The 15,172-nt window shown below is 39.5% G+C and overlaps 1 protein-coding gene across 1 annotated transcript in view; it reads right to left on the bottom strand.

Moving 5' to 3' along the window:
* MRC1 (mannose receptor C-type 1) overlaps window positions 1-15,172 on the bottom strand; it is a 109,259-nt gene that overhangs the window by 24,554 nt on the left and 69,533 nt on the right. The window contains exons 15-22 of the mRNA XM_028114139.2: window positions 13,635-13,779; window positions 12,025-12,066; window positions 10,681-10,844; window positions 9,046-9,113; window positions 7,660-7,760; window positions 6,840-6,982; window positions 6,342-6,456; window positions 594-760 (exon numbers count right to left, since the gene is read on the bottom strand). Of these exons, the coding sequence (XP_027969940.1) occupies window positions 594-760; window positions 6,342-6,456; window positions 6,840-6,982; window positions 7,660-7,760; window positions 9,046-9,113; window positions 10,681-10,844; window positions 12,025-12,066; window positions 13,635-13,779 (945 nt within the window). The remainder of the gene's footprint in view (window positions 1-593; window positions 761-6,341; window positions 6,457-6,839; window positions 6,983-7,659; window positions 7,761-9,045; window positions 9,114-10,680; window positions 10,845-12,024; window positions 12,067-13,634; window positions 13,780-15,172) is intronic.

Genomic DNA, 15,172 nt, shown 5'->3' on the forward strand with positions numbered 1-15,172 from the left:
TAAGGTCAGAACAAAATCTGCCGTTTCTTCATGTTTTTCTCAGTGCCTAGTGTGGTGTTTAACTTTGACTGGCTGGCTGTTAATTGATGCAAGATTAAAAGTACTACAATAATGACACACTCATCTGTCTCTTAGGTTAATGTATGAGAGCACCTAGCTCTGTGTTTGGCACATAGTAAGTATCCTACAAATGGCAGCTCAATCATGGTAACTTCTATCTTTGGAAGGAGTAGTTGCTGTCAGACATACAGCCCTAATACTACAAGCTTCAAGAATTCAGAGGCAGGTGATGCAAATAAAATTGATAACTCTGGGTTCAAGTGTACCTCCTGACCACAACATAGACCCAGATTGGAGCTGGCTTTCCCATCCCTTGAGACCTCCATCACCTACCCCACAAGTTGAAGAGTTTGTAATTGAATTTATACCCCTTCTCTCAAGGCTGGCTCAGTCTGAAACACTTAAGATCTGCAAGAATGAACCAGATCAAGGAGAACTCTGATAGATGTTTCACAGAAGATGAATCACTAATATACAGCCAATAAGCAGCAGGCTGACAGTACACGGAGAGTTGACCTGAAACTGATATTTACATCTTCATAGGAAAGACTGCTCCTTCTTCCGCCAGGATAACCTTTCCCCCAGTTTGTATAATGAACTCCTCGCCCATCCGTCCAAAGGAACGTGTGCTCTGAATTCACATCATTCAGCCCAGTCCAGGCATTAAAAGTGGAGTCCTTCATATGATAGGTAAGAAATGCTGAAAGAAAGTTCCACAAGATAATTTTAACCTTTGGGGGAAAATACTCAAAATATGGGAAAATATTCAAAATACATATTTGTAAAATACTGTGTATGTGATTAAGGTCTTTATTATTATTTAAAACCACTTATCATGAAAACAAACACATTCTAACCTTAATATCACCTTATCACTTCAGTTCATACTTTGGAAAGTTTCGTATAATAAAAGTCTAGGTTTTATCTGGGCCGCTACAGACAGCTGAACAGACTGGGCCGTGCCCAGGGGCAGTGTGGAACTGGGACAAGGGTGGCTGAGTCCATCCGATGCCCCGCATGCCATGTCATACACCCCGGTCTGGGCTGTGGCTGCCTGCCATCCTGCAGGAAGTGGTACAGTTTCTAATTCACACACACTCATCCTATGAGTTAGCAGGTGTCCTGATTCTTTCAATAAGATAATCTGATCATAAGAACTAGGGGGCAAATAGGGCTCTTAATCCAGAAAAGGTCTAAAAGTGAAACCTACTTGTCAAAACAAGAAGCATGAAGCTGTCAAGTTATCACTATTTCGGATTTCCAAACCAAAAGAGCTACCCAATTGGAACTCCCTCTGGGCAGCAACTGCTAAGGGGTCAGCAGCCATCCCACCCCATGTGCCTGGACCAAGGGGGAATCCTGACACTAAGCACTTGCATCATTAGGAGAGAAGATATAGAAAAATGCAGAGAACGTAGAGCCAGTGTGGCCTCTTTCTTCCTTGCCCATTCCGTGGCAGAGAGGAGGGTGGCAAATATCCAGAAGCTGTAAAAGGCTTCAATGAACACGTGCCCCATCCCCTGTCTACTTGGCCTTGCACACGCCTCCCACACCAGCCGACTGCCTGCCACAGCTAGCAACCTCGTCTGCCAGGAGCCGAGGATGCCCAGGTGAATGAGCACCAACTCAACAGAACAATTTCCAAACACTTATGCTGTAAGCATAAGCATTCACCCGACTCCTGAATGCAAATAGGATACGGAGTGACTAAGCATCTGGGTTACTCAAAGAAAATGCAAAACAGAGAGAAGCCCAAAGAGACACAATCATCTGTTTATTCTTGAAACAAACAATTCCACGGAAGGGCCATGGTTACGTGTTTATTCTCCTGCTAGAGTAGCAGAGGAAATAACCGCTCTGCTCGGAGATCTGCTTATTTCTCAACTAAAGTTAAAAAAAAAATTTTTTTTTCTTTCAACATTTTTCAGAGGGAGAAGAACATAGCTAGATATTTATTTTGGTTTTGTTTTATTTCCTAAATAAGATCTTAACTTTCCCCATCCCCAAATTAAAATGAATGTGGAAAAGCCCTACCTGCCAATATTTCAGCACTGACTTTTTTTTCTGCCAACAACCACAATAAGAATTCAACGACGTGTGCCGGGTTTGCCAGGAATAATGTTATTTTATCTGAAAATTGTTTCCTTCTGCACATCCCTATTACCCAGATTCTAATTTTGTGATGCCAGGAATCAGCACTTTGTGGTTAAGAGAAGAAATCAATTATTATGTTTCTCTGTTGGGTAGCTAAGTCCAAAATGTGGTAGGCCAGTTAGAGAAATATGAATATTCTATTCTGAAAATGTTTCTATTGTGTGCTATGGTTTGACCCTTTTCTTTCAGGGTCTGGCAAGTTGCTGAACTTGACAAAAGCTCTCAGTAAAACCTTGGTTGATTTACTGCATCATGTGTTCCAAGAGAACACATGGCTGCATTTATGTAGAGGAAACATTTGAGAAAAGGCCATGGAAGGTTCCTGGGTCTTTCTTCTTTGTAGATTTTCTGAGACATACTATGTTTTCCAGTAAGTGATTTTGGAAGTCAAAGAATCTCAAAACCAGAAGGGAACTTAGAAATTATGCAGTTCCTCATTTCCCTCTTAACATCTCACATAAATTCATTCATACAAATATTTATTGAACATCTTTCATGCTACGTACCAGTCTGTGTGACTCTATAGCACCCGAGAACTTTCCAACGTAATAATCATTTTCACAGCCCTTTAGAGAACTCACAAAGCAGCTCATTTAATCAGTTCTAATTGTTTCTTTGCCTCTTTGGATAGATTTATTCCTAGGTATCTTATGGTTTCGGGTGCCATTGTAAATGGGATCGACTCCTTAATTTCTTTTTCTTCTGTCTTGTTGTTGGTGTATAGGAATGCCACTGATTTCTGTGCATTGATTTTTATATCCTGCCACTTTACTGAATTCCTGTATGAGTTCTAGCAGTTTTGGGGTGGATTCTTTTGGGTTTTCCACATAAAGTATCACATCATCTGCAAAGAGTGAGAGTTTGACTTCTTCTTTGCCAATTCTCATGCCTTTTATTTCTTTTTGTTGTCTGATTGCTGTGGCTAGGACTTCTAATACTATGTTGAATAGCAGTGGTGATAGTGGACATCCCTGCCGTGTTCCTGACATTAGGGGGAAGCTCTCAGTTTTTCCCCCATTGAGAATGATATTCACTGTGGGTTTTTCATAGATGGCTTTTATGATATTGAGCTATGGACCCTCTATCCCTATACTCTGAAGAGTTTTGATCAAGAAAGGATGCTGTACTTTGTCAAGTGCTTTTTCTGCATCTATTGAGAGGATCCTATGGTTCTTGTTCTTTCTTTTATTAATGTATTGTATCACATTGATTGATTTGCGGATGTTGAACCAACCTTGCAGCCCAGAGATAAATGCCACTTGGTTGTGGTGAATAACCCTTTTAATGTACTGTTGGATCCTACTGGCTAGTATTTTGGTGAGAATTTTTGCATCCATGTTCATCAAGGATACTGATCTGTAATTCTCCTTTTTGATGGGTCTTTGTCTGGTTTTGGGATCAAGGTCATGGTGGCCTCAGAAAATGAGTTTGGAAGTTTTCCTTCCATTTCTATTTTTTGGAACATTTCAGAAGAATAGGTATTAATTCTTTTTTAAATGTTTGGTAGAATTCCCCTGGGAAGCCATCTGGCCCTGGGCTCTTGTTTGTTGGGAGATTTTTGATGACTGCTTCAATTTCCTTAGTGGTTATAGGTCTGTTCAGGTTTTCTGTTTCTTCCTGGTTCAGTTTTGGTAGTTGATGCCTCTCTAGGAGTGCATCCATTTCTTCCAGGTTATCTAATTTGCTGGCATAGAGTTGCTCATAATATGTTCTTATAATTGTTTGTATTTCTTTGGTGTTGGTTGTGATCTCTCCTCTTTCATTCATGATTTTGTTGATTTGAGTCATTTCTCTTTTTTTTTTTTTTTAAAGATTTTATTTATTTATTTGACAGAGAGAGACACACAGAGAGAGGGAACACAAGCAGGGGGAGTGGGAGAGGGAGAAGCAGGCTTCCCACGGAGCAGGGAGCCCAATGCAGGGCTTGATCACAGGACTCTGGGACCATGACCTGAGCCGAAGGCAGACGCTTAATGACCGAGCCACCCAGGAGCCCTCATTTCTCTTTCTTTTTGATAAGTCTGGCCAGGGGTTTATCAATCTTGTTAATTCTTTCAAAGAACCAGCTCCTATTTTTGTTGATCTGTTCTACTGTTCTTTTGGTTTCTATTTCATTGATTTCTGCTCTGATCTTTATTATATGAACAGACATTTTTCCAAAGAAGACATCCAAATGGCCAACAGACACATGAAAAAGTGCTCAACATCGCTCAGCATCAGGGAAATCCAAATCAAAACCTCCATGAGATACCACCTCACACCAGTCAGAATGGCTAAAATTAACAAGTCAGGAAACGACAGATGTTGGCGGGGATGCGGAGAAAGGGGAACCCGCCTACACTGTTGGTGGGAATGCAAGCTGGTGCAGCCACTCTGGAAAACAGTATGGAGGTTCCTCAGAAAGTTGAAAATAGAGCCACCATACGATCCAGCAATTGTACTACTGGGTATTTACCCCAAAGATACAAATGTAGGGATCCGAAGGGGTACGTGCACCCTGATGTGTATAGCAGCAATGTCCACAATAGCCAAACTATGGAAAGAGCCAAGATGTCCATCGACAGAGAACATGTATAGATAGATAGATACAGATATATATACACAATGGAATATTATGCAGCCATCAAAAGGAACGAAATCTTGCCATTTGCAACGACGTGGATGGAACTGGAGGGTGTTATGCTGAGTGAAATAAGTCAATCAGAGAAAGACATGTATCATATGACCTCACTGCTATGAGGAATTCTTAATCTCAGGAAACAAACTGAGGGTTGCTGGAGTGGCGGGGGGTGGGAGGGATGGGGTGGCTGGGTGATAGACATTGGGGAGGGTATGTGCTATGGTGAGCGCTGTGAATTGTGTAAGACTGTTGAATCACAGACCTGTACCTCTGAAACAAATAATGCAACATATGTTAAGAAAAAAAAAGAAGAAGAAGAAGATAGCAGGAGGGGAAGTATGAAGGGGGGAAATCAGAGGGAGAGACGAACCATGAGAGACGATGGACTCTGAAAAACAAACCGAGGGTTCTAGAGGGGAGAGGGGTGGGGGGACGGGTTAGCCTGGTGATGGGTATTAAAGAGGGCACGTTCTGCATGGAGCACTGGGTGTTATACGCAAACAATGAATCATGGAACACTACATCAAAAACCAATGATGGTTTGGTGATTAACATAAAAAAAAAATCAGTTCTAATTGTGAGAATGACCTACGGATTTTGAGCCTAAATCTATTTCTTTGTAACAGCAGTTCATCGGTGCTAAGTATTTGTTCCGGAACTATACAGGTCCACATCTTCTCTTTTCCAAGCCCACACCCTCTCTTTCCAGGCTGTGAAAGCTGAAGGTCTTTCAAACATGCCTCACTTACAGCCTGCTGTGGCTTCCAAACCCTCCATGAATTTAGTTACTTCATCCGGCTGCTCTGCAGGTGGTTAGCATCGTCCTTCAAGTGACAAGTCACTAATTTAGCTTAGTATCTATTTCAGGTAAGGTGGCCATGAAAAGACCATACAAAATTGGTCAACTATCTTTCTCTTGACAACATAATAAATTTTACAATTTGCTATATGGATACAGTGAGTTTTCTCCTTCAATGTTTTCTTCAAAGCTCTGATTTACCCTTATGTTTTAGGGGGAAAATAGTCTCAATTTGTTCAAAGTTCCTATTTAAAAATTAGTTCTTTTGCATTTTAGGGTATGTGATCAAGTGATTAGAAGCGCAATAAATGGAAAATTAGCAATTTTCCATTTCACTCCTAGAACTACTCTACTTCTTTGGCTCTTTGGGGAATAAACTAGTGTGGTGGAAACAGAATGGAATGTCAGTTGAACAGCCAGTTTAATTCCCAACCCTCCCACTTAGCAGCGGGTTCCCTGAACACCACTTCCTCATTCATAAGTGGGGTGATGATAACTGGCTTCACAGAGTTGTCCTAACAATGAAAAGGGACTTTCTATGTTAAATGTCCAGCGTGGTGCCTACATTGAATAAAATAGTTCTCCACGTGTGTTTAGGTTTTCTCCCCTGCCTAGTATTTACTCTGGAAGACCAAAATATCATTTACTATCAGCAGGGGGGAGAATTACATATTTAAGTGCATCACTGATCGTACAATGTCTGCATACCTTGCTCCTTTTCATTGCGGATTGATACCAGATTTCCCCCAAATCCTATGCAAGCTTTTCGTGCCTCTTGCCAACTTTTTCTTTCATCTTCAACAAATCCAAAGATTTTGAAACACTTGAATGAAAGAGGAAAAAAGGGACTAAGTACAGATAATAGTGCTTGCTCTAAAGAAACGAAAAATTTTCACGAAGATTATAGCTGCATATAAATTTTCTCCAGCCAAATAGAGATCCAAAAGGTTAAGTGAGTTTTATCACCCATGAATTTCCTTGGCCAAGTTTTTTTTCTCCCTCAGAACAAAGGATACACCCACTTGGAGAATAGCTCCACCTATACTCTCCATTTCCATAAAGAATTTGACACAGGAACTTCTCTCTATTCTCGCCTAACATTTTCTGAAGGCATGAGGTAAGCAAAAGTTACCTCTGAACTGAATGATGTGCATTGTCACTCTCCGCATTGATCAATACCAAGACTACAGCTAATTTTCTTAGTACCTTGTTATTGTAAAAATTCCAGCCTTCCTTACAGCTTCCTGGGACTGAAGGCACCGTTGGAGTAATGGTGGTGTTGATGCTGCTGTTATGTCTCTGGCAGATGAAGGCATTTGGATAACCACAATTAATATCATTCCAAAACCCTGGCAAAGGACAAAAGAGCCAAGTTAGACTTACATATTTGCATTGGAAAACATTCTTTTTTAAAAAAAATCCACTTATGTTTTATAAGGATTCTCAGAAATGGCTTAGACATTTTTATACAAGTGACTAGAAAGAACTATGCCCTACCCTTTTGTTCTTTCACTTAAGCTGATAATAGTCCAACTTTATAGAGAGCTTCCTATGAGTCCAGAATAAACCTGATGTTGCAGATGTATTATCTAAATAGCCATTAAGAGCTAATAACAATAATCTAATAATACCTCACCTTAGATATACCAAGCATTTGCTTAGGGTTTTAGGTATACTACGTGTTTAATCTTCTCAACAACAGGCAAGTTCTGTGATTATTCTCATTTTACAGACAAAGATATGTGGAGAGATAAAGGAGATAGATAAACATTCTGGATATTTTGCTCAAATCAAAACATGAAGAAATGTTTCATAAAATGAGAAGTGAGAAGGTTGTGTCATGTATTAGAGCAAAGGTTAAGCATCCACTCTCACAAACTAACAGTGATGCTGCTGAAATTAAACTTCTTTATTTTCTCTGCTTCTCTTGCCCGATTTGAGTACACAACTTGCTACCTTTAGCCTAGGGATGTAGCAAATGACACATCACACCACAAGGCAAACTCAACATTTTTACATTGTCTACCTGAATTTGAATACATGGTCACGCAGTTTTCATCGTCATTTGCAAAATTAGGTTCACCTGTGGCCCAAGCCACGTAATCCACTTTGCTCCCATCCATCCAACTGGAAAGGAAAATTCAGGCATTTAGCAATAATAATCCAAACATTAGGATAACTGATTACAGCCTGGTCGTGGGAACAGATGAGTCAATGAAGATGAATGGGGCACAGGATGTTAAGCAAACAGAAGAGAGGATTCTAGAGAGACCAGCAGGGAAACTCCCAAGCAGTTGGTGCTGCCCGTGGTATTGTGCTCCTCTGTGGCAACCCAGTGCCCTGGCTTGTCTGTCTTCTTCTCCCTCCCTGGAAGAAGCTACCTTTAGTCTTAAAGGGAGAGAGGCCAAGGAGATTCCGGTTTCTCTGGAAGTGGGCCAGAAGCAAACAGCCTCTGAGAGTACTTAGTAGGCATGATTCCCACAAAACAAAACCACCCATAGAGAGAGACCAAGAATTCAGAGTTTCTCATTACGCCCATACTCTGATTTCCATGTTTATTCTAGGTTTCTCCTAAGGTATGTGGGCCAATGCTTATTTTCATAAGTTATGGAAATTCAGAGACTGTTAGCTGGAAAGACAGCAAGAGATCATCAAATGTGACTGACCCTCTCATTTTAGAGATGATTAAAATGGGTGCTTGTCCAAAGAAGCATCAAGCATTTCTGATCTTTAAAAATAATGAGTGTGAGTTTTGGGTCTCTGTTGCTCAAAAATGGTCAAGCAGAACATAGTGGCTAAAACATCTGTGCATGAGCCAGGAAGACATATCTGCTCTTCAAACTTAGGAGAACATGTGTATTAATGAACGAGGAAAGAAACCCCAAAAATGTACTAATTTCCTCCCTCCCACAGCTTTTCCTGGCCCCTGTATCTAATGGAAAACAGTACAGTCATTCCTTTGAAGGGAAAGCATTTCAGGCAGTTGAAAGGGTATTTCAAAGTAGTGCTGTGAAAACAGTAAATGCGACAACATAAAAGGATCCTTTAATTCTGTGCACCAAGGATGGTCCAAATGGGAATCATAATTTTCAAAATAAGTTCAGTATTCATATATGTATAATATATCTTCTTAGTAGATCACTGGCTAACATGTGATAATACCCGAAAACAAAGATAGGTCGAGTTTTGCAAGATTAAATCAGACTTTGAGTTGTTTATTTGAGAATTATGAGGTTGAAAACATTTTAGAGGATTTTTAAAAATTCTTTTTGTTTTTTGAAGATGCTTCTTAGATTGAGAACTTAGTAGGATCTTTAAAAATGTATTCAGCAAAACGAAAGTCTCAAAATAACTCTTAGATGTTTATCGGATCACTCTCTGAAGCAAAGTTGTTTCATTTTGATGTACTTACATAAACTTTTTATCCAAGCTGATCAGTAAGCCAATAAAATATGCTGGCTGTGCATCATTCCTGTTTACCTAAAAGATGAAAGTTTACATATAGGTCAATCCATACTTATATAGTAAGAAAATTAAAAAAAAAAAGTTTTATATATATGTATTTGAAAGACAGAGCATGAGCAGGGAGAGGGGCAGAGGGAGAGGGAGAGAGAGAATCTCAAGCAGACTCCATGCTGAGTATAGAGCCCGATGTGGGGCTCGATCTCAGGACCCCAAGATTATGACCTGTGCCAAAAACCAAGAGTTGATGCTCAACCAACTGAGCCACCCAGGCGCTCCTATAATAAGAAAATTCTTAAACAAAACCTAATTATTAATGAGGCAGGCCATTTAGGTCTTTTTCTAAGGAGGGATTCATGCAGAAATTTTGTTGTACATTCAAAGTGATGTTTTTCATAGAAATAATAAGAAAAATATTGGGGTGCTTGGCTGAGTCAGAGGAGCATGCGACTCGATTTTGGGGTTGTGAATTCGAGCCCCACGTTGGATGTAAAAATTACTTAAATAAATATGCTTTAAAAAGAAGAAAAAAGGGTGCCTGGGTGGCTCAGATGGTTAAGCGTCTGCCTTCGGCTCAGGTCATGATCCCAGGGTCCTGGGATTGAGTCCCACATCAGGCTCTCTGCTCAGTGGGGAGCCTACTTCTCCCTCTGCCTCTCTCCCTCTCTCTGTCTGTCTCTTATGAATAAATAAAATCTTTAAAAAAAATAAAAAATAAAAAATATGCAAACCATATAAGAACCTGAATTTATAAAACAAATACCTTAAATCATTCTCTATAATACCAAATGCCTATGGTAATTAGGTTGTTGAAGATATTCTTTAAAACAAAGTAACCATTTGGTATTTTGCTTCTAAGGAAAGACTTCATACACATATATATTTGTGCAATATTAGGAAATATCCTAAAACTTTCAAACCAAAATATATCCACAAAGATGAAGATAAGTCAGACTATACTTTAATACCTTTGTAAGCAAATGAATGTTTATGCTTCCATTATGTTCACCTTATTTTTTTCTGCTCTCCCTCTTACCTCTTTTCTGGTAAGCAAAAAGGATGCAATGAAGATTTTGAAAAGGAAATACTAAGCCAAGTACCTTTGGAAAGAATAAACTATGCTCTTACTGTTATGTGACAATTTTGGTACAACCAAGATGTTTATGTGAATAGTCAAGCTGTACTTGTAGCCAACAATTTGGTCCAACTAAGATAGATTTTTAAATAACCAACCTACACTATATACCCAAAAATCCAGAATTGATATATAACAACTAGTTAAGAATTATGATCTTTGAAAATCAAATTAGTGAACTCAAAGCCATCATGCCTGGCTCCTCACAAAAAGACTTGACTAAAAACTTTCTGGATTCTGTGATTCTGCATTGAATGTTTAAGCAATCAGGTCACTCATTTCTGTTATGGCTACCACCCGCCTCTCCTCTGGCATTGACATCTTTCTCCTGACGTTAGAAAATTCAAATTCAGCCCATAATTTGAAACTGCACCATGGGGTACCAATAGTAGACATTATCTTTTTTTTTATCATGTCACTGTTTCATTCTTCAATGAATCAAATTCTTACATATTTCCATAGAAACTTCTTTTTACTTTCACTTTGAATAGAAACAAGATCACCAAAGTTCCTCTTGCAAAATTCTCGGGCATTGTCCATGGTTTCCTTCTCTTTGCTAAAATAATACTGGTAGTCTTTGTAAATTACCCACCCATCTTCAGTGACTGGTGGATCTGAAAAATTAATGAAAAAAGGGTGATGAATTTTACTTAGACAAATTCAAGAATCTGGTCTGTGTGTGGTACACAAGAGTGAAAACGACAGAGTAGCTTTATCAGCGGTATCTGCAACTCTGAGAGCCCAGAGTAAGCAGGATGCTTATGCCAAACACAGACTGAATTACCTAAGGCCAGATATCCACTTTGCACCAACTCTGTAACTTTTTCTCCTTGATTAAGTTCCAAGTATGGTCATCGGGTAAAAGAAGTCCCAATGTTACTGTTATCAATAGGATCGCAGAGCTGTCAGGAATTACATACCTGCACCCTTGATGTTCTGAGTTCAAGAAGTGGAAGCTGGGAGAAATCAGCTTTCATCTCAATATAACAAAGAGCTGTAATAGACGGACTTGGGTGCTTCAGTGTATAACCGGAGAACCAAGGAATTCACACACCACGTGGGTTCCTAAGCCTTCTTCCAAACCACGGTATTCTACAGTTCTGTGCTACTGTAGGCTGAATCAGAGCCCCCAAAGATATCCATGTCCTAATCTCTGGAACCCATAAATGTTACCTTATATAGAAAAAGGCACTTTGTACACGTGATTAATTTAAGGGTCTTGAGATGGAGAGATGATCCTGGATTATCTGGTGGGCCCTAATGTAACCACAAGTATCCTTAAAGAGGGAGATCTGACTACAGAAGAAGAACGCAATGTGATAGATGAAGCAAGAGGCTACATTGCTGGTTTTTCAAGATGGAGAATGGGCCCACGAACTAACAAATGCAAGGAATGCAGTTCTAGAAGTTAATAAAGGCAAGGAATCAGATTCTCCCTTAGAGCCTCTGAAGGAAGCACAGTCCTGCCAATTTTGTCCCAGTGAAACTGAGTTCATATTTCTGAATAAGTGTACATTGCTTTAAGGCACTGAGTTTGTGGTAATTTGTGACAGCAACACTGGAAACCAATGCAGCACTAAAGAGGAGATCTGGACCCTTGGATATGATTCAAGAGCCCTTGAGACATTGTATTAAAATGCCTTGTGTTTGTGCATGTAAGCATCTGTCTAGGGGAAAAGATCCACAAGATTCTCAAAGATATTGAGAACTCTGTTCTTCCTAGATTGTTTCATAGAGAAAAGAAAGAGAAAAAAGGCTATCAATATGGAAATCACAAAATAAGGAAACACCTACTGTCTTGAGGAGCTGGTGTTGGCTCAGGTTTTGGTGTTTGTCCTGGAAAACAAAAGGAAATCAGATTTTAAAGTGTGCTTGAACTTCTGCAATCACATACCCTTCTAATTTTACTATTTTCCTGGGTCAAAATAGCTGAAAACATAATTGTTCTCTCTTTCTCCTTCTCTCCCTCTCTTCCATTCCCTAATGCTCCCATAATGTCATGGAGTTGGAGAAGGAAGGGCAGCAGAATTAGGTAAGTCATAGCCACCAGAAATTGGAAGACACTTTTCAGGCCAACAAATGGTGTCATGAAAAGGAAAGAAAGGAACCAAGTTTTGGATTCAGAAAGCCTAGGTTCAGATCTCAGAGTGGGAATTGCCTACCTTCAATTCTGTCACCTGCTAAAAGGAGTTAGTAGTATGTGTAGAGAGGTAGGGTAAAATACATGTGCTGTTGGTATGCAGAATGTACTCAATAGATGTTGGGTTGACAGTTACGTATCTTAAATTAGCTGTGAAATTACTTAAAATTTCATTACCTGAAACCATTGAAAACGAACTATTTATTTATAAAATGTTTTCTTCAAAGAATCTTATTTTTTTAAATGTTTGTTTTGCTAAAAGGTGAATGAAATATTTTTCTTTCCAAGTAGTTAATGATCTATCTGGACTTGGCTGGAACCTGATAAAAGGACTCAGGTTCCCCAGCTTGGCTTCATGTAGTTAACATCTGTAAGAATAGAGCTAACCAACAACACATAAAGAAACCAGTCATTGGTAGCTAGGAGACCTCTAAAGAAAAACTGGCCACTATTTCATCCTCCATTCTGAAAACTGTGAAAGCACTAATTTATGCGGAAGTGAGGAAAATACTCAGACAGGCGGCGAGAGAGCAAGTGTCTCTAGTAGTGGAGCTGGGACGGTAGCCAAGGTCCCCAACAGCAGAGGGCAATGTGGTTCCACTTAACTGCTTACGAAGGAGGAAGATTATGTCTATTGTGGTTCAAGGGAAGATCTGTTTATTCCTTTATCTTAATATAAGAACCGGGATCCTCAGACCTCAATGCCTGACTTGGATTTGTGGAACTTTCTGAGTCCCAGATCATGACTGACAGCATGCGGTGATATTTTTTTGACCACCCCAATAACATGGTAGGTATAACAGCACCAGGTGCCTCAAAATGGTGCTTGTTCTTTGTGCTGAAAATATTTATTTAAGAAATCCATCTTTAGAATATTTGGGAAACTTTCACCTACTGGATGGCTAACATAAGTCAGAGGGTAAATATTCCAAAAAGGAAATGGCATTTGCATTACTCTGCTTACAAAGGAGATTACCCACCCACTCCCACCCCTATAGAACCTGAGCCAGAATCACAGCTTGTGGGAACTATTTCAGAGGACGTGACTCTCGTCCAGGATTCCCGGGTGGCCTTTTGATCTTCTGTTCCTTTGGAACATTTATCTGTGCTCAGTGACTACATTCTTATCCTGTGAATGATGTCCCCTGCCAGTTCCCTTATTTTGTGATTTTGTCTGTTTGGTTCTGCTCATAAAGGAAAAATATTGGGATGTCAGGAGGTTCGTTCTCCACTGTAAGATAAAATAAAGGACAGGTTACCATACCTTTTTGTATTTGGCAAATCCAGTTGTTGAGATGTTCACAGTTAATATCATTCCAGGACATGCCAGAGTCACCTTTCAACTCACCACAGTATTCGACATTTTGATAATTGTTGGGTTCTCCATAAGCCCAATTTTCATACGAAACCTATGTCCGAAACATTACATTGCAACCGTTAATCATTTATATCAGGCCATTTCCTATCGTTTATCCAATAAGAAAGGAAAGGCATAGTAACATTTTTTTTTTAATCTATTTACCTTTCTTTGCAATAGCTTGGTTTTGAAAGCAAGGTTTATGAAAATGGGTGGGAAAGAAATAGCTTTCATTAATTACATGGAAACTTTCAAAGTTGAAGAGAATATGCTATTAATGATTATAAAATCTTCTTTGATCTTATTGATAGAATGGATCCAGGGCCACAAAAGTGGGATTCATATATAGGAAAAACTTGGCAAAAAAAAAAAAAAAAAGCCCCACTTCTCAGTATTGGGAGTTCCTCAATCTCTAATATCCCTAATTCTTTTTTTTTTTTACTTAGTTCGTATTTTATTGGACTGATTTGACTGATTTTCACCATTTGAGATGTAAAGGTAACAGGATTGAGAATGTCAACAGCAAAAGAAGCCACCCACAAATGAGTCAACTGGAAAGGTTCATGTTATCTTTGGATTGGAATTGAGGGAAAAAGCTGTTCAGAGCTGAAGGAAGGTCCTTAAATCAAGACTCAACTGATACAAGGGTCAGTTTATGGAAATAAAGTCCCGAATTGCACAAATGCCCACTAGGCAGGAGAAATGGGCAGGACAGAAGGACGTGGGCTGTGGGGACAGCTCGTCTGCAGCAGGGACGGCTGGGCTGGGCCCTGGAGGTAGGAGGCTGGAAATCTAGAGGCAGGTTAGCACATTCTCCCAAAACACTTGTTTCCCAGTCCATCTCGAGGATGCAGCCGTTTTCCTCAGACAAGGTCTAATATCCCTAATTCTTAAGGGATAGTGTTTCAGTGTGATGTTGGAAACTTTCTCTTCATCAGATAGGTAGGGTAGAGAAGTACAATTAGTTCTTCTTAAAAAAGAAAAAGACTTACAAAATACTGCTAACAAAGCTTCCACACTTCGCCTAAATTAACAGTGGAAATCAATGAAGGGGTAGGTTCAGGTCCCCTTTGCAGTTTTCATTATGGGAATTAGAGCCAACAGAGTTTTAGACAAAACATTTTCCAGAAATAGCAATATGAAATCCAAGTGTCAATGGAGCTATCAAATAAATCAGTTTACTCAAGTGCCTTGAAAAGCTGCTGATGGTTTATAAGAGGAGGTAGAACTGAAATTACATCAAATCACTTCCGGAGATGACTAGACCACTAAATGTTGCCAGCATGTCCCCGAGCCTCTCACTTCTCCATTCCCGAGAATGGGGAAGGCTGACAAGGCCCAGTGGTTACCAGTGGATTCTCAAAAGTTGTTTCCAGATCTCCTGATCTATAAGAAGCTATAAAACACTCAATTTTTATATTAAGTTTTAAATTTTAATTCCAGGA

The sequence above is a fragment of the Eumetopias jubatus genome, unplaced genomic scaffold (assembly GCF_037043125.1).
Source record: "Eumetopias jubatus isolate StellerSeaLion01/CBP00866 unplaced genomic scaffold, mEumJub1_p1.0 scaffold_8, whole genome shotgun sequence".
Lineage (NCBI taxonomy): Eukaryota > Metazoa > Chordata > Mammalia > Carnivora > Otariidae > Eumetopias > Eumetopias jubatus.